The sequence below is a fragment of the Labrus bergylta genome, chromosome 4 (assembly GCF_963930695.1).
Source record: "Labrus bergylta chromosome 4, fLabBer1.1, whole genome shotgun sequence".
In the NCBI taxonomy this organism is placed as follows: domain Eukaryota; kingdom Metazoa; phylum Chordata; class Actinopteri; order Labriformes; family Labridae; genus Labrus; species Labrus bergylta.
This window is the reverse complement of record NC_089198.1, coordinates 13939616-13966513: the sequence shown is the minus strand read 5'-3', so window position 1 is coordinate 13966513 and position 26898 is coordinate 13939616. Positions and strand designations below refer to the sequence as shown.

General features: G+C 38.4%; 4 protein-coding genes and 1 non-coding gene across 7 annotated transcripts; 3 read left to right on the top strand and 2 right to left on the bottom strand.

The window, feature by feature from the left end:
- Positions 1-459: 459 nt before the first annotated feature.
- zgc:153935 (uncharacterized protein LOC777611 homolog) lies at positions 460-4207 on the top strand. The gene is made up of 6 exons (XM_020650098.3): positions 460-746; positions 1237-1371; positions 1912-2034; positions 3525-3674; positions 3799-3990; positions 4074-4207. The coding sequence occupies exons 1-6, from the start codon at positions 540-542 to the stop codon at positions 4182-4184; spliced, it is 918 nt and encodes a 305-aa protein (XP_020505754.2). The 5' UTR covers positions 460-539; the 3' UTR covers positions 4185-4207.
- Positions 4208-4879: 672 nt separating this feature from the next.
- Positions 4880-10109, top strand: LOC109996286 (SH2 domain-containing protein 1A). Its single transcript, XM_020650344.3, has 4 exons — positions 4880-5274; positions 7116-7182; positions 7291-7432; positions 9107-10109. The coding sequence occupies exons 1-4, from the start codon at positions 5123-5125 to the stop codon at positions 9151-9153; spliced, it is 408 nt and encodes a 135-aa protein (XP_020506000.1). The 5' UTR covers positions 4880-5122; the 3' UTR covers positions 9154-10109.
- A 1989-nt stretch (positions 10110-12098) lies between these two features.
- Positions 12099-18561, bottom strand: LOC109996074 (interleukin-5 receptor subunit alpha). 3 transcript variants are annotated; one of them, XM_065953797.1, is made up of 10 exons: positions 18526-18561; positions 17988-18061; positions 16670-16722; positions 16077-16234; positions 15783-15958; positions 14591-14724; positions 13761-13905; positions 13511-13613; positions 12943-13024; positions 12099-12838 (listed from the first exon to the last, which is right to left on the bottom strand). In XM_065953797.1, the coding sequence occupies exons 2-10, from the start codon at positions 18052-18054 to the stop codon at positions 12761-12763; spliced, it is 996 nt and encodes a 331-aa protein (XP_065809869.1). In that variant the 5' UTR covers positions 18055-18061; positions 18526-18561; the 3' UTR covers positions 12099-12760. The 3 variants fall into 3 exon arrangements, with proteins under 3 accessions (XP_065809869.1, XP_065809871.1, XP_065809870.1); XM_065953799.1 differs by having other exon boundaries at positions 16077-16222; XM_065953798.1 differs by lacking the exon at positions 18526-18561 and having other exon boundaries at positions 16077-16222; positions 17988-18135.
- A 2611-nt stretch (positions 18562-21172) lies between these two features.
- Positions 21173-21244, bottom strand: trnae-cuc (transfer RNA glutamic acid (anticodon CUC)). The gene has a single exon. It is a non-coding gene; the product is annotated as a tRNA-Glu (tRNA).
- Positions 21245-21603: 359 nt separating this feature from the next.
- LOC109995961 (caspase-8) lies at positions 21604-26824 on the top strand. The gene is made up of 6 exons (XM_020649874.3): positions 21604-21880; positions 22953-23299; positions 23420-23454; positions 24828-24933; positions 25025-25571; positions 26378-26824. The coding sequence occupies exons 2-6, from the start codon at positions 22957-22959 to the stop codon at positions 26529-26531; spliced, it is 1185 nt and encodes a 394-aa protein (XP_020505530.2). The 5' UTR covers positions 21604-21880; positions 22953-22956; the 3' UTR covers positions 26532-26824.
- The last annotated feature ends 74 nt before the right edge of the window (positions 26825-26898 follow it).

The following is a 26898-nucleotide window of genomic DNA, read 5'->3' as shown; positions in this document are numbered from 1 at the left end:
TAAAATGCAATTTAGAAACCCAGTGTTGTCAGCTATAGCAACCTATCCTTGAAAATTGTTATCAAGCAGGCTACGCTAACAGCTTCCTACACAGCCAGAAGTTAACACTGCGGGTCAAACAAACTCTGACATCACTATTAGATCAGCAGATGTTGGACAGCTGTTTTCACCCAAAATGCCCTTAATCTCACAGCCTTCTCAAAGGATCTCTGGTGGAGTGAAGGCAGCTGCTACTGACAAAACACTGTTAACAGTCTGCTGTGGGACAGCTGCCTCAAGTCAGAGAGAAGCCTCAAGTAAAAACAGAACAGTTTAAACAGTTTCGTTTCTGTCTCAATGAACTCCTCTCTCGCCCACCACCACCACCACCAAGGTAAACAGCGTCTGTTCTGAGGGTTTCTCTGGTAGACTGCGCCATCTTGTGGCCACTCTGTTGTCAGCACAGGGAGGGCGGAGCTAAACACGCGGACATTGCTGGACTTTGTCTGAACTTGTTTTGTTTCTTTGTGGTGATTTCTGTCTGAAACTGTAAAGCCGACATGGTTCTGGAGGAGCTGGCGGTCCGTCTGAACGACAGGGAGTATAAGAACTGGCTGAAGGCAGGTCGGTGTCTGCTCATACTGAAGGAGGGTCTTCATCCTTTTATCACCCACCACATGAGAGCTTTCCACGGAGACCTTCTCAACCGAAACACCCGGCTGAGGAGACCGTGCGCCACCTCTGCGTGCAAACCAAGAGGGAACCAGGTCAGATAAGTCTGTAAATGATGCGCAGGGATAGGTTAAGTGTTTATGAGTTAATGTAAGTCTCAGTGTCATCGACTTCATTTGTTACAATGTGTGATATAGTTACTCATTATTTGCCTCTCATGTCATTTAGGGCTACACACCTAAAATATAGGCTACGAAACTATACGGAAATCTCATTGAACATCTGTGCTTTTTATTAAACAGAAGTTAAATGGTCTTCAAATGCTTTTTTTGTAATATTTGTAGTCCTATAGGAAAAGTTGTTGCATCATTTGGCACCTAGTCTGATTTTATCAGAAATGTAGGCTACTTCTCCATGTAAGATTACGAGAATGAAGGCTTGAAAAAAGAAAGTGTACATATTTTAAATGTGCCTATGGATGGTTTTTCGATCCCCTTAATGTGATTGTAAGATAATGTAATAGATCCCACTTATTCTACCATAACTTTAATGTGTGTCTGTCTGTCTGTCTGTCTGTCTGTGTAGCTCTCCTCAGTGTGTAGGTTGTGTTCAGAGTGGCAGACAGAGATCCTGAAACACCACAGACAGAGAGACGTCACAGTGAACTGGGACAACTGTTTCCCTCCACACTGGAGAACAGACCACTGGGAACTGGCCAAGGTAACCCCCCCCCCACACACACACACACACACACACACACACACACACACACACACACACACACACACACGCACACACACACCTGCACACTAACTTCACTGAACCTTAATCTGCTATGACATGAAATAACATCATCAGGCCTTTACTAGATCTCATATGATGCAAGAGAACAGTCACACTTCAATGAGGGTGGACAAGTTGCAGTTACTACAGCTTTTACATCACAAGAATAATGGAGGATTAACCAAGATGATCGGGATGATCTTGTTTTCATGATTGTAGGAAGCCAAAATCTTAATTGAAAATTAAACTCCATTAATTTTCCAGCACTGGTCACAACTAATCAATGTATTATACAAATATTATTATGAATATCTATGGTAACTATATCGTGACTTGAAAAGACTTCAAGGTTCTCAAAAGGATTTTACAATTTGATGATAATTGATTCGATTTAATGACAGTCTCTCTCTCTCTCTCTCTCTCTCTCTCTCTCTCTCTCTCTCTCGCTCTCTCTCTCTCTCTCTCTCTCCCCTGCAGGCCTACATGCCTCGGGGTCAGGGCAAAGTGAAGGGGGCAGATCAGTGTGATGCCTCTGCTCTGCTTAACCTCATCAACTACTGTGATCATTTCCAGTCTGTGGATCATAAATGTGTGAGAGAGGTAAAATTAATTGTCTTAAAAAAGAAAAGCTGGACAACTTTGGACAATTTACAATTACAATTTCTACATTTTACATTTTTTATTCTACTTTTTTTCTTTCTTCTCTTTAAAAAAAGTTAAATCAGAACAAAGTGTGTTTTTCATGCTAATTTAACAATACTTTTAGTCTATCTTGAACCAAGATTGACTGTCTTTACGTCTATTATCTGAAAGGAAGTGTAGGCATTTTTAATGCACCAGTTTAATCCTCATATTAAATCTCTTCACATTGACAGCCATCAATTAAAGAAACTTTTTTTTTTTAAATCCAGTGTCTGTGGTTTGAGCAGGACAGTAATAAGTCTATCCAATGATCTCATTCTGACAGATTTAAAGGTCACATATTTAGCAAAATAAACTTCATTGTGTTTATCTAACACTAATATGTTTCTCTAGCCAGTCTACAATACCACCAATGATGAGAAAAGTGCATCCTCTCCGTCTTTTGCCTGCTCCACTTATCAGAAAATGTGTGCTCAAACAGGTCGTTTGGAGATTGTCCCTTTGTGACATCACAAAGGACAGTAACCCCTCCCACAGCTAGGTGGATGTTCTGACCTCTGAGTCTGCCTTCTCACCATAAACAATAGGGCATTTAGGGGTTTATAGGCATGATGAAATACAGGATCAGAGTGGATTTATAACAAGAAACTTCACGGACATGTTTTGGTAAGCTCTGAGGCTCATTTCAACTTGTTGAAAAGGAGGAGAATATGTGACCTTTAACTATTGAAAGTTGGCTTAGGTTAGTTTTGAGTAGCAGTATTGTCCCTCTATTTATAAAGTGCTTATTGGGGTGTTAGATGGCCTAGCGAGTGGTTCTGTTAAACGCCCCATATACTTCTTCCTCCAGGCGAGCTGCCCAGGTTCAACTCTGAAATGCGGCTCCTTTCCCGCATGTCACTCCCAACTCTCTCATCCTTGTTTCCGGCACTAACCACTGTCCAATCAATAAAGGCTGAAAGAACCAAAATAAACTCTCAAAAAAAGAAAAAAACTTAATTCAGATAGAAAGAGTAGTCATAATAGTCACTTTCCTACATGTGTTCCACTGCTTGTTACACAACCGAGGACACGCAGCAACAAGTTTCAGGTTACATAATTTACATATTAAGCAATACTACAGGTCTTTAGTAAAACTGCAGTGTAGATAGTAATGCACCATATTCAGGCACACCTATTTGTGAGAGCAAATTAGAGATGACAAAACAATCTTTTAAATAATTCCATGAGTTTAAACAATACCTTTGCAACCAGAAATGTACTATGTGCTCAGAGAAGTTGAACCAGAAGAAGAGGACTTGACAAAATGAAGAGTGGACCGAGTGCTGTAGAACTCTTTAACAGGCCCTCGAACTGTCTTTCTCATAGACTGATTCATAGATAACATGGAATCAGGTGGATATGTAATGATGAACTGTGTGTGTGTGTGTGTGTGTTTGTGGTTCCAGGTGATCCGTCACAGGAACGAGTTGATGCATTCTTGTGAGTTGGGTGTTAAAGACGAGTGGATGAGGCACTATCAGACTGCTCTGAGAAACCTCCTGCTTCAGTTCAGACACGTCCCACAGATGGCAACAGCTGGACGACACATCGAGGAGGTGAGCGCGTGTGAGTCTGTGTGTGTGTGTGTATCTTTGTGTGTTTGTGTGAGTGTGTCGCTAGTTTCAGCTGCTGCAGTATGTGTCACAGTTTGGTTGCCTTTGTGTTTTTTTTTTTGTCCAGATGCTGACTGTTGATTTGTCCATATGGGTCTCTGGTTTGGACTGTTTGGATTCTGATAGCCTGGATGGATTAGAGACTGATACTGTCAGCCAATGGGTGACCAACGCTGACTTAATCAGCCAATGGGAGGCTGAGCTGCTACAAGAGAGGCTAGAGGAGCTCCTACATGCTGATGACGACACAAAGGCACAGGTGAGAAGAATAACTAAGATAACCATGTGCTCTAACACATCCAAAGAAAGATGACTTTGACTGAGTCTGTGTTTCCTCCTCAGGACTCTGAGCAGTTGAAGAGTCTGGCTGGTTTCCTGCAGGCCAACAGAGATCTGGGTGCAAGGTTTTCTGCAGAGCTCCAAACCATCGGCTCTCTGGAGGAAAGACACTAAGAAGAATGAAGATGTGGAGAGGAGCATGAAGATTAAATTGTGCACTTTCTTTATGTAAAGTATTTTAAGATGTAGTGTAGACAATTTATTTTAGATGAACTTTTTATTTAACCAAAAATCCAGGATTTAAGTCACAGCGGGATGTAATACTCAGTCTGGGGGGGGGGGGGGGGGGGGGGGGGGGGGCAGAACTTAGAGTTTCGTACAGGAGCTTTAATAAAGCAGTTTTCTCACAATACTTTTTTGTACTTGACTAAAACTTTTTAATGTTTTATAATGTAAACATTTCTGAAAGCAGGATGTTTTTTTTGTGTGTGATGAGGTGAGTGTGTGGTCTGGCTGGCTGGTGGTTTGTGTGTGTCTGAACCCCCAGTAAGAACAAAAATCTGAGCTGTTAACCTGTTCTTGTTTTTTTTTAGTTTATCAGAATTACTATATGTACAGGTGTCATCAATGTCTGGAGTGTGCCCAATATATTGTAGAAATACACATTATAGATAGACACTTCAGAATTCAAATATGTCATTCCAGGTCGGATATTTGATTTGATTTCATAATGCAGTGTAGCTAAACATCCTTTCTACCCACACAGGGGTTATCAGAGGGCAACAGCAGTTGTAAGGGGGCCTTAAAGAGGGAACGGGGAATTCGTGACATTTTGTGAGGTAATTTCTTTTGTTTTGTTGCGTTCAAATCAGAATCCAAATTCAAGAGGAGACATTTCACCGAGGTAAAACCATACTTTCACTTCTCATAGATAAAGGCCATTATGCAGGTTTATAGACGGGTTGCGTGACAACGAGCTGCAGCTGCAAAAAAAAAGTGTGAAAACCAAGATAGAGGTGCTTTTCCTGCCTCACTGTCTCACACTCCCTTTTCTGCTACAAACGGGCTGCAGTCTCATACACCCATTTATCGGTGCCTGCCTCCGAGCTAACATGGAGAACGAGGGGATGTTTGTCAGCTCGATTTACTACGGGAGGATCGGAAGCGGGGCCACGGAGAGTCTGCTGGAGAGGTTCGGACACGACGGCAGCTTTCTGATCAGAGACAGTGAGACGGTGCAGGGGGCCTTCTGTCTGTGTGTGAGGTGAGCTGTGAGGACAAATATCACCAAATATGATGGTTCAAATGACTCCTTCATACAGGCAGAGGCCAAATAAATACTGGAGCACACATCACTTCAGGCAATTTATTAAGGTGCAAAGCACTAACCCGTCCACTCTGAGTGCCTTAATTCATGCGCTCCAGTATTTTCCGTGGATTCTGCATGTGTGAAGGAATCCATTGAATCATCTTTTCAACGTCTAAGGTCCTTTTCTGAGATTTTCTTCAGATTCTCAAGCTGTAAATCAATCTGTGATTATTACACTGACCTTTATACAGTACAGCACAATCTACAAGATAAGAACAAATAGTTAAAAGTTCTGATTTAGAAAACAGTTATCTCATTAAATCAACATGAGTTTTGTAAAAAGTTGAAACAATACTTTATTAGTCATTAACAGTCAATCACTCAACTTTGAACAAACTGTATAAATATAACCACAATACTCTGAATGCTTTATAATCAAACTCAGAGTTATTATATATATTCCTTTAAAAACGGTTTTATATTTTACATTATGTGAAAACCTGGAGCTTTATGCTTTATTTTATAAAGAAGAGGAGAGGTAAGGACAGTAGATAAAGGTCCTGCACTAAAAATCTGAAGTAGAAATAAGTGCATGCTGCTTATTTTATTTAAAATAATACACTTAATAAACTGATTGAACCTTTGGCAAACAAAATCCTGATCAGAACCATATAATTTATAATCTAAAGGTTGAATGTTAAATAAAATGGAAATTTGTATTTGAGTAAAAGTAAATCAAAGAAACTTTATTTATGAATCACCTTTCATACAGAGAGCCATTCAAAGTGCTTTACACTTTAAGTGTTAAAAACTGAACATTAAGAACACCAAAGCATAGAAAGAAATATGACAGAACAAAATAGGATTTTCAATTGTAAATATTTTAAGATGTGCTGAATTTAGACGATTACTGATCTGTATCTCCTCTGCATGCTTAACAATGTTTTACTGCTCTGAAGTCTCTGACTACAGAGATGTACATTCCTCGACGATCAAAGACTCACAGACTGGTCTTGCCTTAATCTCTATTGATGGATATAAAAATCCATAACAACAAGCAGAACAATCCGAGGAGGATTTACACAGCCATGAGCTGCCCAACAAACCTACTGCGCCAGTGTTACATCGCATCACTTTACCTATTGTGATTTCTTTGATCATAAAATATAAGATCAAAAACAAAAATTTAGCTTAATAAATAAAATAATAAAAACAGAATAAAAATAAATTAATTCATATATAAGATCAATTCAAAGGTAAATATAAAGTGATTCAATTCAAAGATTGAAGTTAAAGCCGGTGAGAAGTGATTGAAATTATGGGAGGGCAGCGGTAAATAAAAAACAATTAAGACTGTTTTGAAAGAGCTGACATGTATATGTATGTAATGTGACCAAACTCAAGCCAAAATGTTCATAGTTCAAACTTTAAAGCATTCATAATAACTCTTTAAACAGAACCAAGAAAGAGAAACACAATCTAAAGGCTGTTTATGAAAAGAAAATGAAAAATGGTGAACAATCTCCCAAGGATGATATGATTTATCTCTACAAATAAAAGAATCATTGACCCTGATCACAAAGAATCCTTCATGTTCAGATTATGAAGGAGTCAGTGAGTTTCATTTCATCCCCGGTGTTAAACACACGACTGAAATCAGTCACCATCTATCACACATGCAGGCACTCTCTCTTGTAGATTTAATCATCGATCTGGAACATGTGCATACACGTGTACTGATTCAGATTTCACAACCACAGAAAATCATTCAAATGTCTAAACTTTGTGTTCTCCAGAAAAGCACCGTATGTGCACACCTACAGGCTTGTTCAGTCCTCTGTCGGCTGGTTTCTTCAACTTCAGGTGGGTGAGCGGCCTCTGCATGCAGTCGAAATGGACACACACACACTAAGTGGCAAACACTTGAATTTATGGTGTGTGTGTGCGCACATGTGTTTGTGTGATTATCAGGATTCAGGAGTCAGACAGCAGACTTTCGGGACTCTGGAAACACTGATCGAGAGCTACAGACGAGCTGTCTGTGACGTCAATATAGTTCCTCTCACAGAGCCACTGGACAAAACACAGATACAGAACATCAGCTCTGGACAAGGTACTACACACACACACACACACACACACACACACACTCATACACCCCAAAACATTAATTTAGGAGGAATATTGATTTAGCTTTGGTAGGGGAGGCTGGGGACAGCTGCAACACTTTTTCTCTTTTGTTTACTCAAATAATAATAATTAACAAATTACTGAATTTATATTTATTCAACTTTGACCTCTCGGTTGATTACCAATACGTTACCATTTAGAAGTGGTTGAATGTGAGACATTAAAGGTCACATATTATTCTCCTTTTAAACCACTTTAAATAAGTCTCAGAGCTCCCAAAAACTGTGAAATTTCTTGTTCTAAATCCACTCTGATCCTGTATGTGATCATGTCTATAAACTCCTCTATTTCAGCCCTTCTCAGAACAGGCTGTTTCTGTGTCTGTAGCTTTAAATGCAAATGAGCTGTTTCTAAGCACACATTTTCTGAAAAAAGTAGGACTTTTTAGTGTTTAAAAACATGGTGAAGTGTATTTTACATAATATGTGACCTTTAATCATCGCTTCATGAAACAGAAGAGAACTCTGATCATGGTATTGACATTCACCTCGTTGTGAAGTATGAGTATTTGAGTATTTGTTTATTAACTGCACTTCATGTCATTATTTAAATATTGAACAGTGAAAGCACATATTGAACTTTTTATTTTACATTTTATTTCTATTTTTCAAATCTCAAAAAAGCAATTTATTGACTTAGTTTTTTTATTTAATTCCTATTCAACAAACCTTGATGAAACATTTGTTTAATAAATGAGCTCATGTTCCCCACACTGACAGAACATCTTGAGCTAACGAGAAACACGTATTAGGACACAAGATAAACATTTTACTTTGATGGATATGAAAATCACAAAAAATAAGTGAGTGTGAAAGCCTCTAAAATTATTATTTTTAATTAATGCAAACTAAATATTAAATAAATAAAGACTTTGTCTATCACTTGGGATGACGGTCAAACTGAGCATGTGCAGAATCATTGTCATCTCATCAGCATGTTCATGATTATGACCCTTTTCACACACGCACTAATGAACATGTTCAGAAAAATTTCTGGATATGCTCCCCCTGACATCTTCCTGAGTTGCTCTTTCACACATGTGAAGAGAGGGGGTATCAAAAAGCATGTCTTGACGTTAAAGATGCTGCAGAAGTAACAGCCTAATGTGTGCAACATATCCAAAAGCAATAGAGTCAGACGCTATGCTGACATTGTTTTAGTCTCAAAAAATGCTACTTATGATTACACGTATTTACGGTTTCATTAAATGAGTGGAAAAGAGCATGAAGCATCTTCATATTGTGTACAAAGATCCCAACGGACGTGCTGCGATCACAAGATGCAAACGCTTAAGTTTCCACCTGTCAGTCATTTCCTGAATATTGACTGGCAGGAAAAATTCAGGGTCAAGTCGGGATGAAGAATTTGGCGGTTTGTATACGCTGAAATATCAGGACGTTTTGTGCATGTGTGAAAGGCTTTTACTGTTGCAACACTCCCCAGTCTCCCCGACAGTGAAACCTGTCACACAGATACTCAGACAGGTGAATTCAGTGTTTGTTTGTTGTCATTTGTGGTGCATCGAAGAGCCGACTGTGAACTGTGTGTCGAGACTATGACCTGCTGTCTGAACTCTAACACAGTGTGTCGTCCTCAGAGTTTCTTTACATGGAAACGTGCAGCAGCAGCAACTCCGTCTGCTGAAGCCACAAAACAAGATGGCCGAAACATAAAGAGCATGACACATCAAGGATCTGACTGACTTTCCTGTTCCTTTCTTCTTGCATGGCATGGACCTAATTACTTCTCTTTTTTTTTAATCACATTGGGTGCATTGATTGTCTTTATTATGAAAAATGTCACTGTGGGTTTAAACTTTATCAAGGTAATGTCGATTTATAAAAAAGACAAAAACAAGTTGTTGCAATGTTTTGTCTTTTTTTAATTTGGTGTCAGAGTGAGTGTGGCATATGCAGTGTGAATATGTCACACACTATCTCTGTGTGTGGTTTCACAATGTCAAACCTCATGTGAAAAAGAAACATCTGGGGCGCGCTGGTGGCGCATGTGTTGAGACTCTCGTCTCGAGCGGCAGGCCCAGGTTCGCTTCCACCCTGCATTAAAGGCACGAAAAGCCCAAAATAAATCTTAAAAAAAAGAAAGATCCTTTTACAAATATGGTCGTGGCTGATGTGTTTTTAACACCTTGAATCATGCAGGTTGTCTGTTTTGGGGAAGCCACAGTGATGTATCTGATCTTTCTGACTCACACTTATCTGTCGCTCTGTAGACAAAAAACAGACCTGCAGGAAGTTGAAACATCTATTGTGGGCCAACTCCTTTCCACATGTGGCTTATAGTGTATTTGTTTTTGCAACACAAAGTCTCCCACCTCAGGGGTCGTTTGTGTTTATTCAATATGAGACGATGAGTGAAACTGTGACATGTTTCTCTGTAGGTCCATCCTGACTGTTTAAATGGAGAGCTGTGAACGTTGAACCTTGCTCACGTTTGGTCATTTTTAACACATTTTCAAACACGACTGTACTTGTGTTATTCTTGAAACCTGAGCTTGTTGTTGTATGAGTATCTGCATAGTTTTCCAATCAAAATACATCGTGTAAGATATCTTAATAAAGTTAACATGCATCTTTAGCCGACATCAGGAGGCTGACAGGAAGTGTCATTTTATGTCCTCACTCACAGTGATGTGATTACTATCAGTATGCTTCAACAAAGCAGATATCACTCTTGCTATTGTATTTTTCGGTATTTATTACAGTAGATCTGCTTGATTTTGCTTTAATATTAAATTAGAAAAATGAAAATGTATAACATCTGCTGCTCTGTAGCTGTGTTACGACCAGCCTAGGGAAAACCCCTACAACCTACCCAGGACTGCATAACGTAATAAAAATAATCTCAATTTAAACAAGACACAATTTCTCTCTCTCAAAATCGAACACATCTATCTTTGGAGGTGAGGAAGAAGAGGGGCAGCGTTCAGCTTCCGCAGCTCCCTTTTAAAACTGGTGCCCTCAAGTATCCTCCAAATATGGCATGCGCCCGCAGCAACAGCTTCCATCCAATCACTGACCAGCGCACACACCGCCATCCATTTTCCAATCGAACTCAGCACAAAGACAGACGTGTGCAGCAACAAGAAAAAGAGCACAAAGCCCAGGTAGATCCAACAACAACACACTTTACACATACAGTCATAACAGTCTGTTAACCTTTCAGGCCGACTGATAAGGTCTGACTTAGCTCTACGAAACAACTGAAACACATTAAAATATGGTTGATCATTAACTTCAATATTACATCAAGGAATGATTTTACACGAGTGGGGATTGGCCTTGTCTTGTGCTGACCTCAGCGTATATCTGTAAAGCTTCTCTGAGAAAACTGTCTTTCTACCCTGGAAACGTCAATTTTTAAAGCTTTGCTCAAATCTGAAGCAGAATTTGGACTCAGATCACCAAATTTCTTTCGAGATATTCAAATGCTAATAAGGTTAAATGCCATAAAGGATGTTCATAAAATGCCCTTAAGACAAGAGATAACAAAGTGCTTTGACAAACAAGTCAATCAAGAAACGACAAAAGAATCCAAACAACGTGACCAGACACATCAAGATAATACCAACGGACAGTGAAGTGAAACCAAGAAGACAAACATGTAAAATGCTGCAGAGTATAATCAGAGTACAGAGAGTAAAAGCAATGAAAGCAAGTGTAAGTAAAATAGTGGAAAAAGATAGATAAAAAGGAATATTGATAAAATACTTTCATCTTATCTCTCCTTTAGTTAGGAATAAGTAGCTTGATGCTCTGAGTGTCTCGGGCACACCAACATGACTACATGAAGATCAAGGCTATAACAGACTCCTCCATTATCTCTTATCTGAATCCAATGTTCACCTTTCAAAGAATGATTCAACTTTTTAATATACTTTTATGGGGTTTTTTTGTCTTAAAGGAGAAAACAGATTTTTAAAAGTGTCTCTATACATTAAATATTTGACTTCAGCCTGCAGTGGAGTAGCTTAGCATAAAGGCAACAGAGGGAAACAATAGCCAAGCTGTGACTGAAGAATACAGCTCTAAGTTTCTTAGTCTAAAAGATGCAGTGCAATTTTCTCTCTTTGAAGCCCATGTCTGTATGAGTGTTTACAACACAAATGAAAAAGACTAGAAACCTATCCTCCAGGCCACCAACAACATCGGATAATAACTTCATCACAAACTCCGTCACGTAACTCCATCACATAATGACTTCATCACAAACTTCATCACATACTAACATCACATAATAACTACATCACAAACTTCATGACATGGTCTTGATGCTAAGCTAAGCTAACTGTCTGTCTGCAGGAGATAAATGAAATCAGCATAAAAATAGTATTAGTTTTGTTCCCTAAATGGAAAAATAAAATGTCTGTTGATCTCGTTTCTCAAATTCTATTCAGTGTTTTAGTCCTTACATTTTTTGTTGTTGTCATTTTTACATTTGTCGAAATACTTGAGATTTTTCTTTTTTATTGTCCTTTGCACACAAAGTGGACCTCTAAGTGGATCACGCATGTATGAATAAAGCATGTATGAATGAACTTCTTGTAAATAAAAGCGTGGGATAAAAAAAACTGTATTCCTCTTTTTTTATTACACACAGAAAAAGGTATACACATTTTAAAGAAGCACAAAATCTACTCGTCTGAGTGGATCAGGGTGTAAAACTGTATTTCATTAAAATACATTGCATGACTTAGTTAGCAGAGAAAATCCTCACTTATAGCATATGTCAAGAGACATAACACTACAATTTATACACAAATACACACCTTGTTAAACACACTTTGAAAGCCTTTTACATGCACTCTGTGAGTCGGTTACATACACTGAAAAATTTACTCATAGTCCACTACACAGCTCCTACAATGCACCTTTTGTACATTTTGTGTTTTATTTTTTATATTTTATAGTTCACATTTTTAAATTGTATTCTATGTATTTTAATAGCTTCTCATACTGTATTATTTAAGTTGTTGCTAGTTCTAGTTCAAGTCAAATTCCTTATATGTGTAAATGTACTTGGCAATAAACCCCGATTCTGATTCTGATTCTGATATGTCACGAGACATAACACTACAGTTTATACACAAATACACAGCTTGATAAACACACTTTGAAACTTTTGCATTTTATGCAAATTTATAAAATCTGATAGAATTGGGCCTAGCTGTGCAGCGATTTCGAGGTTTGTATTTTATCTAAATATGTCGCTCACATGTACTGTTTTTAAAAGTCTACCCAGAGTTTTGCTCCATGTCCTCCACCTCTGTGATTTCCTCCACAGGCTCAGCTGACGGGGCAGGGTGAAAGAACTGTAAGCACAACACAAAACGTGAACACTTTGGCAGCAGTTGTAAACAAGTGTAGTGTAGTGTCTTGAGTGGTAGATATGTGTGCAGTTTTTCGGCATGCTTACATTGAATGTGTCGCTTTTCTCCAGGAAACCTTTGTACTTCTCCGGGGGGCGGGGAATCGAAGGAAACAGGACCTCAGACACTCTGCAACGACAAACAGACGCACAGTGGGCAACAATGTCAGCACATTTTAAACCCATGGTGCTGCTTTTTTTTTTTGCATTGGATACAAAAAATATGTGTGATAATTTAGTCCTGAAACGACAAGAAAGTGAAAGAGGAAAGAGTGCATAAGAAAAGTGTGTGCTTCTTTTGTATTTCTCTGCACTTTGGGTCCTAGTTTGTGTTTATTTTAAAAGTCATACAGGAGCTTTTTTTGTCTGCACCTTAAGGAAGTTAAGGGTGGATGTTTTATGGTGACCTTAAAGAAAAAAAGACACCAACACAACCACTGAAAAACCTTCTCACTTCTCTTTTCTGCACTTTATATTTGCATGTTAACGCTCCTTTCTGCCATCAGGCCAACTTTTATAAGACAGTGTGTGTTGCCAGGTAAGAAACAGCTCATTGAGAAGGATTGAAATTGTGTGATAGGTAAAAGAAAGGCAGTGAATTCTACAAAAGCAGTACCTCTGATGGCGCACCAAGAGCAGCAAAGCAAGGAGGATCATGGGTATTCCGAGTGACATTGAGATGATGATAAGAAGGCTGAGTTTGTTTGTTTGTTCCACCGCTACAAGCAAACAAACACAAACATAAAGATGCTGCTTAAATCACTAAGGTCAATGTACTAATTTAATGAAAGAGTCTATTTAATGTTGAAAAGTTAACGGCTGCTGGTTAAGCCATGTTTGAAATGTTTTCAACAAACTGCACTCACTGACGGTGTGACTCCAGTCACCCCAGGGAGAGTTTAATGTGCAATAGTTGTACCGTCTCGCCCTCATCCTCACCCTGTAGGTGAGGCCTGGATCTGCATTCGGCTCCGTGTGAGACAACTGATTGTGCAGGCTTATTGGTTTTTCCTGTTTAAAAAAGATTCATCAGCAAACACTCAGAAGGTTGAGATTTACTTTCTTTGTAAATGGTAAACGCCTTTCTATGTGTAGGTGTGACCTGCGATGTCAAAGCACTTTGAGTAGTCGGAAGACTAAAAAATGGCTATATATATACTGTTCTTGTTTAATTTTATTCATTTGATTTGAAAAATGTTCAGCTGCAGGAGGATTTCAGTCCGTGGGAGCTGGTCTCTTTAAATCTTTTTAAAAGTAGATAAAGGGTGTTGGACGATGATGAATCCTGTTGTTGATGCTTTGTTTAATGACTTCCTGCTCAGTGACTCACAGGATATGTCGACTTGTGTTTTGTAATTTATTTATGAGCTCTGCACAAATATGCTGCCGCCTGTTAGGCCAGGACACTCTTCTAAAAACGATTCTTTATTTCAATTACTTTTTTTCCTGGTTAAATCAACTTTAAGCTAAATAAATAAAAGTCTAAAAGTCCATGTACTGCACCCTGGAAAGTTTCCCCACTAGTCAGGGTAGGTATGGCATTCTCCTACAGGAGCCACCCAGGTGACCCACTCACCTAAGCTTAACAGATTTTAGATTATGTGTGAAACAGATAGTCTCTCACTGTGAGATGTAAGAAGTGATTCTGGAACAAATGACAGGAGGAGGTTCATGTGTGAAAGGGGCTCGGCTCTACCTGGTCTCCCACGACCAACTCGAATTCAGAGCAGTGGAGGTTAAGATTTGTCCGGCTTTTAGGCTTACTCCATGTCACCACCAAGCCTCCATCTTTGATTGATGCAGAGATGTTTTCTGGTGGGGGCAATACCTCTAAAACACATATACAACAGTAAATGAATCAAGGGTTGTTAACATTTCATTCAGAAGGTATTTATTGAGTCATAGTAGCAGCTTTGGGTAAATCTCAGCATCTACTTTTAGTAATGGCCCAATATTTTGAACAGACAGAATTTTCAAGCTATTAAGAACCCTCTGAAAAAGACGAAGTCAATATAACTGTGATGATCACTTAAGTGTTTCTCAGCCATCCCGCAAAGCTTTCCTATCCTCTTATCCACATATCTGTTTAAATACTTTGAGTAAATCTTCATTGGTGTAAGTGATGGAAACAAGGATTGAATTATGGTGGATGTGTTCCTTCCCTTTTGGTCTCCACTAGGACTTCATCAGTCATAAATCTGATGCCTACTGATTCATATAGTGGACGATATCCTACTTCAGGCCTAACGGTTGGACAGGGAGGGGTTAACTTGTAAAAAAAAAAAAAAAACATGAATGAAAGATGTTTGCGCCTGTGAGTGGAACATAAACAAGCTGAAGGAAAGTGTGGCCCGTCAAGATTCAATCACTCAATCTGCTGGGAGGTTGCAGTCTCAAGATTCAAGATTTTTATTTGTCACATGCTCATACAGATGTGCAGTGAAATGTAAAGTCTTAGCCATTATGCCACCGTGCAGCTTGTCAGTGTCTGCTTTTTTCTTTTCATTTCAGGACATAAGAATAGTTCAAAATCATCTTTGATGGAAGAAACCCAGATCACTTCATCTTACCACTGGTTGGGCTTAACCAAGGTTTGATCACTCGACCTCTAGGATGGTAGACAGCAGTAACCAAGGTTTGTCCTTTTCATTTCAGAACATTAAGTTAGTTTAAAATCATCTCCAATGGGAGAAACCCAGATCTACACTAGATGGCCTCAACCAATATTTGATGACTAAACGTCCTGGCTGGTAGGTGGCCGTCTTAGCCACTACGCCCCTGTGTAGCCTGTAAGTGCATGTTCTTTTAGAGGCTTTGACCTTTTCATTTTACAACATTAGGGAAGTTTAAACATTTACACATCAAGGGTGTTTGTGTTGTAGTCTTACCTAGCATTTCCATGTCGTATGTTTTGGTGTAGACCGTCCACTTGTCATGCAGGGATACGTTAAACTGGATGATGACATTTAACGTATTTTGTTCCAACACAGTTCTCCACATTGAGCCAAATCTCTCCTCAGAGGAACAGTTTAGAAAGTGAACTCTTTCGACATCATCACAAATACTGCAGAAATAGACAGAGGGACAAATACATGCATCAAACATGTATATATTATTGTGTATCGGCTTTGTAAATATGAATCAATATCATCAAAACCTTGATGTGTGATTTTGATTAATACCTCATATATACAGAAAGCTGAGTGTCCTTCTTTAAAGTGGGAAACCACCAGGAACAGTTGAGTATATTTGTTGGGTGAAGGAGGCAGGAGATGTTTTGGTCCATTTTTGCAGCCACCTCAAAATATTGGCCCAGCTCTGACCAACTCTGTGGAAACAGCTGAAAATGTCATACATTGAAGATTTAGACTGAATCTGAATTTAAGTTTAAAACAACATGTTGATTCTTACATTTATTGATGTATTCATTTTAAATATAGGAACAGTGCACATTAATGAACATAAAAATGTAAATATGCCAGATTATCGCCACAGGCTAATTTTCATTTGTAGTCTTTTGGCAGGTTGGTGGTAAACAGGAAAACAAGTTACATAAAACCAATGACAAGTAAAAACCAATGCAACAAGTAATGACAAAAGAAAAACATACTGTACATTAGTAGACAGAGACACATAAATAAACCAGTCCAAAGAGTGGCTGTTTGATTTTGTTCAGAACAAACCAGTATAAAGTGACCATCAGAGTTAAAAGTGCTTAAAATGCATAAAGTGCTTAAGGTGCTGCTAAGGGAGGTAAAGTGTCGGACATTCTTACATAATCAGCATCAATTTCTTCCTGACAGACATCTGTGTTGTTGGCCTCCAGCACTGTTAAAAGAGAACACATATCTACAGTTGAAGCTCAAAGGAAAACACAATGGAAATAAACTTTAGTCTGCAGCAGTATTGGGGAAGTGTCGTTGAAAGTAAAGCTTTGAAAACATCAATTATTGGTTCTGTTAACCAAGGCAAAAAAAATATAATTTTAATTGTCTTTGTAAAGAAAGGGATCAATTGGACATTGCACATGTGATAGAAATGTATAACAAAACATAGTACAAAACAATTTGTGTTACAGAAAATTTGGTATCTAACAAGCGGCAACCTCCAGTGTCAAAAAAAGAAGCAAATGAGCAAAAAACTGCAGTTCCTGGAGTGTCCACTTGAGGCAGGTTGCAAAAGCCCCAGAATCACATACACACCGAAATAAATACGTTTACAGCCTGGTTAAAAAAACGAATTTGGTCTGAGTTAATTTACTGATCAGCACATACTGAACAGGAGGGACATTTTTATATAACTTATATTTTTTAATTTGATAAAAGATGGGTGTGACTGATCTAGCTGATGGGTGACTAAGTTGTAGCTGTTGGTCAGGAGGCTTAATAGCCTAGTGACTAACTGTCAAGAAGGGCTTTAGTTACAACTCAAGTTTGAAAGCCTTCTGAGCTTGTATTATCAATCTACATATGTCTCAGCTCCTATACAGCCAGGCAATATTTTGGTTATTTTTTAGTTTTGGGGTGTATTACAATATCTATAATTTTAACCATTTGTGCAGTAAAATATTTTTATACAAGAATCCATTTCATATGGTAGACCTTAGAGATGAGGAAAAACATTGTTGTGTTTTGTTTTACCTCCGGTAGGGGTATCTCACAGTTTTAGAGGCATTGTCACTAGCCTATAAGGCCCGCCTCAACTCAAGTGCTTTGCCTGCTTTGCCAGCATTTCCAATATGGTGACTGCCACAAATGGGCTTCAAAAGTACCATTCAGAAACTGATGGGTGACGTCACTGAGGCTACGTCCATCTTTATAGACAGTCTATGTTTTCTAAATGATAACATGTCATAAATAAACTTCAGAAATGAAATGCAGTTTCAAAGAAGTTGCACATTCCCTACTCTTAACTGATCAACATTTCAGGGATAGTTTACCTTATCAGATATGAAGCTGTTTCCTTTAAAGCTGTACAAAAGAAAGAGGAACTCAAACTGCAACCCTGCCCTGATAAATTGCTAGAATGGATGAACAAGTTAAGATAGTTGTTTTCATTTTTAAAACCCGGGAATCACGGCGAAAGTAACTCACCAGTGTTTGAGGACCACAAAACCAGCAAACCAAACCAAAGTACTGGAAGGACTGGAAACATCTTCATAGCCAGCCTAGAGGTTTCACACACAGACAGAGAAACATAAACACTCACGCACACAGTCAGACAAACTGGGGGTGTCAAGAAGATGTTGCGTCTTTCCACACTTAGTAATTTCCTTTAGAGTTCATACTTCCCCTTTTTAAATGCATACATGTGGACTCTGACTTCTGGTAAGACTTCTGAGTTGGCATATAATCCAAAACTAACTTTTCTTGTATGAGGGTTAATTCTGCTCATACTTTATTGTGAGTTTACATATTTCATATTAGAAAGCTGTTACATTCACCACAAGAAACAAATATATAAAACAAGTTAGCAATTATTGGTTTTGTTTGCTCTAACTCCAAAACTGATCAATAAATGAACACACATGATGAGCTACTCAAGAATCTTTCCTTAAAGACATCATCAATTCCTCCTATAGAATCTAAAATACCATTATTACTGGTTAAAGTATTAACAAGAAGCTGTTACCTCCTGCTGTCCCTCCACTACGTCGGTAATGACAAAGACATTTAAGGGGAAAGAAGAATCATGACGTCACATACAAAGAGCTTCAGGAAACCATGTTTTCTTCCTGTTTCTTAATTTAACATGTCTCACATATACACGAAACACAAGGTGAGAAGATTTTAAACTCTCTTTGTTTAGCTTTTGTGACTACAGCTAAAGTAATGTTTGATGGTAATACAGTTTAGGTAAAATTGACTGATTCTTCTTGAAGTTACAACTATTTAAAAAAAACACACAAATTTGCATTTCTTTGCAATAAAACGGGTAAATTCCGTAGTTTTAGTTTGTAAAACTGTAAACTTAAAAAGAAGTTAAATAGCATTGTTAAGGTAACGAAAAATTTGTAAATGAAATTGGTTATTTTTCAAATGTTACCAAAATTTAATTTTAATTTTAATAACAAAGTTTGCCCACAGGGGTCCCCTTTATCCCTGCAGCCAAGAGCCCACAGGGGTCAAAAGGTGATCTCAGCTAGGGGACTCAGCTCAGTCCACAGGTTATCATCACACTGAGCGCAGCTTCATCAAGAACAGACCCAAAAATGGATATAAGTCATAGCCCTACCAGCCACGACCAGCAGTAGAAAGAAAGATTATTGGATGCACCCCTCAATTCATTCAGCCTCAATCTTGCTCAATCCTCAATCAGAGGATAGAGTGTGAAACCATTGACCCGACCTTGTCCATCTCTGACTGAGAAAACAGGAGAAAGTGGGAAAATGCATGAGGAAAGCGCTCCATGTTAGGACAAGATAAGATAAGATTTAAAGAAAAGAATGGTCACATGGTGTACACAGAGCACACAATAGAAGTACAAAGATGCACTCCTGTGTTTGCACACAGTGATTGAGTTTATTAAGCGACGTTGGATATTCCTTCAATTTGTCATCTGTCTGCAGCTTCTGAAAAGATAAAGAAACCATTTCAAATGATCCTTATATCAACAACATCTTCAAATGTTGTGTCTGTTTAAGTTGTACACACACACAGCTCACACTAAATGAGGTACTGATTTGGTGCTCACCTGAAAAGCCATTGACCAAAGCCAAGCTGCTTGAATGTTTGTGCCAAGAGACCCATAATGTCATTCAACATCAATGTTAAAGATGGGTGGAGAGCACGTTTAGAAGCATGAAAGCTGTAATTCAAAATCCAGGTTATTCCACCACCTAATGTTGATTTATAGACCTCAATTAAACATCAATATTCTGTTGAAATGAATATGATTTTGTTTTGGCTGAATTGATTGCAGTGTGACAAATACTACGTATTATGTTATTTTAACTGGTTCTGGTTTTCTGCAAATAAAGCTCTATATGAGAATATTTTATACGAGAGCTGGAAAGTTAGGAGTCTTTATATACTAAATTACTGTTCATGTTATTCAAACTTTAACCTAGAACAAGAGTAAATCCTATTTTCCAGTGGTTTTACATTTTGTATGTAGTCATATGTAGTCAGTTATTATTATTATTATTTTCAGTTGGTGCAATACCGTGACAAACTGGTGACATATACATGACAAAGGAGGAAGGCTGGGAAATTAATCGATAGTTAATCAAAACCGACAATCAGAACCTCTAACAGACGTAATCTTGCCCATGTAGATTATATCGATTATTTTCAAGGCAGAGTCACTAGACGACACATCCAATCCACGATATGGAAGCAGCATCCGTCGTTTGGACACATTTTGTCTTTAGGTAAGACGACACTGAACAAAAAGAAGTCAAATGTAAACACTGTGGAAAATCTGTTTGCAAGAAATGCAAGATATTTATTTTCTACTGTTTGAGAGAAGTTAATTTCTACTTTAAAACCAAAATGTGTCGTTTTCATTTCAAGCGATGCTTTGATTTCAGTTCCAAATATTCAATTAATAACCTCAAAATAGTTCATCAGATATGAACTCCTTCATTAGAAAACATATCCCAGCTTTAATGGTTGAGCATATTTACAGTAGAGACCATTTCAGTGAACTACGAGGGAAAAAAACAAAAACTAAATAATCGTTCATTAATCGTAATCGAGATAAAATGTTCAATGAATCATGACATTGATTTGAGGTCATATCGCCCAGCCCTACAAATGAGTCACAAAAAACAAACAGAAGGGATCAGACGATACTAAACGGAACAGAAAACAGCGTAGGAGAACAGCAACCACAAAATACAATAATAAAAAACAAAGAAAGAGAAAAATACTGAGACATCAACAGACACACATCAACTGACTACAACCTGCAAAGACATTACAAAACTATACGAAAATACATAAAAAAGGATACAAGAAGTGAAAGAGAGAAAGAGAGAAAGAGAGAAGAGGAGGGAGAGATGATGCTTTGTAAGGTGGACTTAAGAGGGAGAAGAGAGAATTATTGAAAGTTGTGGTGTGATAGGTGACTGCAGCCGGGGTTTTGGGGCGCTCGAGTCCACTGTTGTTGATTTGAGGGTAGGATGGAGGGAGAGGGCGAAGCTATTATTTTTCTTTGGCCGGGTCATGCAGCAGCAGCCCCCAGACCCTCAGGAGACTCTTGTAGGCAGGATATTGTATAAAAATAAATGATGATGAAAATTTGCAGTTGAATCAATTCTATCCTGTAAAAGAAGTTCCCTGACCGGGAATCGAACCCGGGCCGCGGCGGTGAGAGCGCCGAATCCTAACCACTAGACCACCAGGGACTGTTACGAAACGCGCCTGATAAATCTGTATAAGTAGGTCTACATCACTATAAATCGCCTTCTGTCTGGTACATTTTAGTCGTTTTTAAAAACCATAAATACGTCAGAACAAACTGCCCTTTTGTTTAAGATACGTAGGTTTCCAATTTCGGTGACTCTTTCCTCTTTTGCGCTATTAAAAGTAGGCTTAGGCTATGCTCATTGTGCCCTTGCTCCTGTTGCTCTGGGATCAAGTAGGACTACGCATCTGGATGATGCTGTTTCATATTTTATTTCATTCGGCCGGAATTTATTTCTACTTTCTGAAGCTACTTCTGCTCAGCCAACATGCTTTTCTTCCACTAGGTGGTGTAAACGCTTCAGTCTCCCGCACTCCCATTGTTGTTTGTCTATAGGCTACAGCCTACTTTAGTCTTTTTTTTTTACACCGTAGCCAGAAGCTGCTCGCCTATAAAATGATTAGGGGGAATTAATTAAACTTATAGTTACTTTAAATAGCCTACCACAGTTCAGATTTTCCAAGGTGTGAACAAACACCTTCAAAGCCATCTCTGAAAACGAAAGCAGTCTGCCACGCGGTGACGAGCACGACAGGAGGGTTTTAGTTTACTGTACTACCTGTACTACTACCTAACCGTAAGTTACCATGACTTGTTTTAATCACTGTAGTTATGTAGATTTACAGCAAGGCTACAGGTGTTGTCGTTTTCTCACTGTAGACTAAATTGATTATTATCGTAGAAGGATTTTGTTAAACTGGGTTATTCTGTTTGTGTGCATCACTTTGACAGATGTTGCTCTCCGATAACTTGTTAACTTTGTTGTAAAATGTATGTTGTCCTCATAAACTAGGTTAAATCCGACGTGATTGATTACACTGTATCGCCTATTTAAAGGTTTGTTTTGTTTGTTTTTTGTCGAGAAATGAATACCTGCGACGCGGAAGTGTTTGAAAACTATGGCAGATCTGTGATGACAAAGTAGTCTATCCGAAGTTTATACTTAGACTAATAAATGTTCAGTGTCCTTATTGTTCTGTAGACTCGGTAGAAGACGTAGGCTGTTTTCATTACTTTAGTACATATGACCTGCAAACAGTGTTTGTCTGTCAAATTTTAAATTGTCCTGCAACAAGTCTCGACAGGTATGCTTTCCTCGGCATAACATCGACAAGGTGTGTCCATTAGCTGAAAAGTATGGACGTCTTCCCTGGAGAATGTAGATCTAGGTCTATTTCAGGGAAAGAGACAGACGAATTAGATCAAGTGTGTTTAAAAAAAGTTCGTCTTTTGTCTTCCTTGCGCTGTATGTTAGTCATAAACTTACCATACTGTCTGAATACAAAATGAATATAGGCCTAGGCCACAAGTCATTTCATGTAGGGTAGCCTATGTTCATGAATGAACTGGTTTAATAAATGATTGTAAACAGGCTTTAAAAGGTTCGTGACCTATGGTTTGACTGATGTAAAGACATTAACTAAGAATGTTGATTAAACAGTATTACTGGAACTACTTCAAAAGTTTGAATTTATCAGGATTTATTGACACCCTTCAGTCAAACTGAATCAAGATTAAACTAAATCATTGTTCAAGCAATAAAGATACTGCAATATGTCACCAAAGACTCTCACAGGTTGACTATATAGTTACCGGTCTGTGTCAGATTCTTCTCAACTTTAATGTTGCTATTTTTGTCCCTGTTTCAGATTCATGATGTCAGCCAAAGACACAATGAGACGGAATAAAACACTTCTTCAGTCAACGTTGTGCGGAGATAACGTAATAATCCTCAACAAGGTTTATGAGAAGAAACTGATCACTGGACGTGAGTACAACAACCTGAAGAGCATCAACAAAGAAGATGTGGAGGGCCATGTTATAGAGCTGGTGGATAAGATCATGAATAAAGGAGATGAGACATGCCAAGACTTCCTTCACCTACTGCAAACTGACGAAGACATCAAAACCACTTACCCTAAACTGAAGAACATACAGCTGAGCGTCACCCGCCCGTTACCTCTGCCTATCCAAGCTAGTTCAAGTAATGAAGGAGGTATGTAAACATAGAGATTATGTCGACTGTATTGGATAAATTAGTCTACTGCGTGTCCACATGGTTTTGAAACAGCTTTATTTTGAGAGGTGTAATTCTGTTTCTTTCTGATTTCCTCAGCCACGATGCCACCAGAGAGCAAGAGGCCAAAGCAGGTGAGGTCTTAAATGTATTTTAAAATAATGTCTCTATAGGTTACAATGCATTTATAGAGAACATGTTTTCATATCACAGCCTGCAGATACAAGCTAACTAGCTTTTATTAACTAGTCTCAATATTCAAATCCATAATTCAAATTTTCTTTTAAAGCACTGTCATCAATGCCAGTCAGAGTAATTAACTGAACACTATCTCTATGCAGATGACTTTTTATGAAATATTATAAATGTTTTTGTTATTAAATGTGTTTATCAGAGACTGTAGGCCCTACATATTTAAATAGAACTGCAAATATGCCAAAATCAGCCAGAGGGCAAGTTGACAAGGTACCAGACATGTGAAATCGATGAAGAGAATACAACTATAACCAATGGAGTAAATCATCTTAATTACAGTGTGCAGAACACAGAGTATTAACTCTCAAACAAACGGGAACCTGATTCCAAAATGGTGAATTCAAGGAAGCTTTTCAAGGTCTTTTGTCCGCAGCGTCTCAAAAAGTGCAGCTTCAGGCTCCTATAGGACGCTATGCAGCGTCATCATTCAGTGTTTTTTATGCATCAAAAGTGCAAAAACAGGCAAGGGGAGAGAAAAAATATACTGGGAAATCTTTGATCCTGGTTTTGTTTTTTAATTAAGATACGTTTAGATCATAAGTTTCTATTAAGTTGGAATATAAACTGTGACACCCCCTAGTATTAAAATATACAATATTAGCTTTGTAATGTTGAAATACCATAAACAATTCAAACTTTGAGAGTAAAACAAAGATTTCCCGTTATTAAAAAAAAAAACAAGTAGAAAATGTGTTTTGAAAAAAGGATTGTAAGTTTGTTTTTAGGATGTTTAATAAAGTTCATGAAGTTGGTCTTTATACTACACGTTAGGGCTGGGCGATATGGACCAAAACTCATATCTTGATATTGTTTAGTTGAATGGCGATACTCAATATGTATTTTATTAACAGTGAAAACACATGGAGAATAAACTACCTGTTTGTGAATTTAAAAAGTAATATTATAAAATAAAAATGTTCCTTAAATACAATAAAAGAGAGACAGAGAGGAGGAGCAGGGTTAAGAGGGACAGACAGTCAGTCGTCATCATCAGTGAGATGAGAAAAAGGTGAACTGGCACCTCTGTAACGTTATTTTAATGCAACATAAACTATATCGATATTAACGATATTGTCTTACCCTATATCTTGTTTGAAAATATATCGATATATCTTAAAAACTCCATATATTGCACAGCCCTACTACAAGTGTAGCTGGAGCTTTTAACCTCTCCTCGCCTTTCATTCTCCATGCACCTTGGTAGTTTTTGAAGTATTCCCAAACCCCCACTCTGCTTCTACTTTGTTTTTAGGACGATCAATATCAGCTGAACAGCCAACCGAACGGCCTCTGTGTCATAATTAACAATGAGACTTTCATGGATGGTAAAGTGAGAAGGGGAACTAACAATGATGCTGGTATGTTACACATTAGACACATTCATAAGTTACACTTTTGTTCTCTTTGTAAGTCGTTGAAGCCTAACTTTTTTAATGAAACGTCCTGCAGAAAGTCTGGCAAAGGTTTTCAGCTGGCTGAACTTCAGAGTGCTGATGTGTAAAGACCAAACCAAGGACCAGATGGTTCAGACGCTGACGTGCTTTGCTTCTCTGAGAGACCTCTCTCAACTGCAGCAGTTGGACGTGAAGGAGTGGTCCAATGATGTTTTTACTGATCTCCAGGGGGATCCTCAGCACGGCGATGCCTTCATCTGCTGTGTTCTGAGTCACGGAACAAAAGGTGTAGTCTCTGGTATCGATAGCAAGTCCCTTTCTATTCAGGAAACAATTACAACTTTCAAGGCGACAGGGAAATCACCTCTTACTGGAAAGCCCAAAGTGTTCCTGATCCAGGCCTGTCAGGGAAGGCAGATGCAGCGAGGAGTGTTATCAGAAGATCTACAGGCTGATGACTCTCAGTCTCCGTTCATCCCTGAGGATGCAGATTTTTTGGTCGCTCTCGCCACTGTTGAAGACTATAAAGCAATGAGGCACCCAATAGATGGAAGCTGGTTCATTCAGTCTTTGTGTGAGCAGCTGAAGGAGCGCTGCCCGAGGTAATGTTCTAATTTAATGTTCATCCATTAGTGGCCATTTTCCCCAGGTGCTATGCTAAGGTTAGAAAATAAGTGCTGTGACAATGTTAACTACTGTTTAAGTTGTGAGTCATATAAATATCTGTCATTTCACTACTTCTCAATTGATCCTGTTAATTTAACAGATAGAGTCAGTAGCCTTTTCCTTATAAATAAAAGATAGACCTATACATAAGTTAAGCCACTCAATCACCACTCGTCCTCCATACGTGTGTGGTGGTGACAGTGTCTGCAGAGACCCTCTTTGACTGTATTTTTGATGTTATGGTTGTCTCGGGCGGGGGGGTGGGTGTGTTTCCCCCAGCCAATGACAGTGTGCAGGCGAGTTTTGGAGTGGATACAATATCCCTGTATCGCCTATCCCTGGAGCATATCCCAGCTGTCATTGGGTGAGAGTCCCCAGTCAACCACAAGGCTAAATTATCAGCTTTTCCCATTATATTTTGAATGAAATATTTTCAGCTAGCTTGCAGATTAGGTACAAGCAGTAAAGTTACACGCTAACCCTGCATTGGCGTGCACTTCTGGTGTCAATGAGCTGAGGAGGAGGAGCTCAATTTAAATTTTGTGTTTACAAGCTTTATCAAACAAGGCTACTGACTCTACCTTTAACATACAGCAGCAAACAAGACAATATAACTTTTAACTAGACATGGACAGTCAGCAGGTCTGACAATATGATCCTTACCATGATCTATGTACTGTACTCTCAACTGAATTATAATATGGGATAGTAAAATGTGTTTTTTCACTGTTTATGCTCTTAGGGGTGAAGACATCACCACCATCCTGCACCACGTGAACAATCAAGTAAGCCTGAAAGAAGGATTCATTCAACATGACAGAGCAAAACAGATGCCTGAAGTCAGATTCACCCTGAGGAAGAGACTTGTTTTGTCACCACAAGCTGGATCCCCATAAACTATGTGAAAACTTAATGTATACTTAATGTTTTCATGCTTAATTCTTTCAGGATGATTAACTCAGGTGAAGGGTTTTTCAAAACTGTCAATATTTTATATCTTTTATTTGTGAATCCTAACTTTGACCTCTATCATTTATGTCATATTTTAGATGATATGTTTAACTCAGGTTAAGGTTTTAATATAGTATACAGCCTTTTTTACAACACTTAAATTTTCTTGAAACACACTGAATCATGTCTTTTAAATTGTGGCAGATTCTTGTTGCAGAATAAATCATTTTTCTGATCACTTTTGAGTCTAGGTTTTTAAAGACATGTACTTCAACAGAGTATTGATGACTTTTGCAATACACGTGATTTACT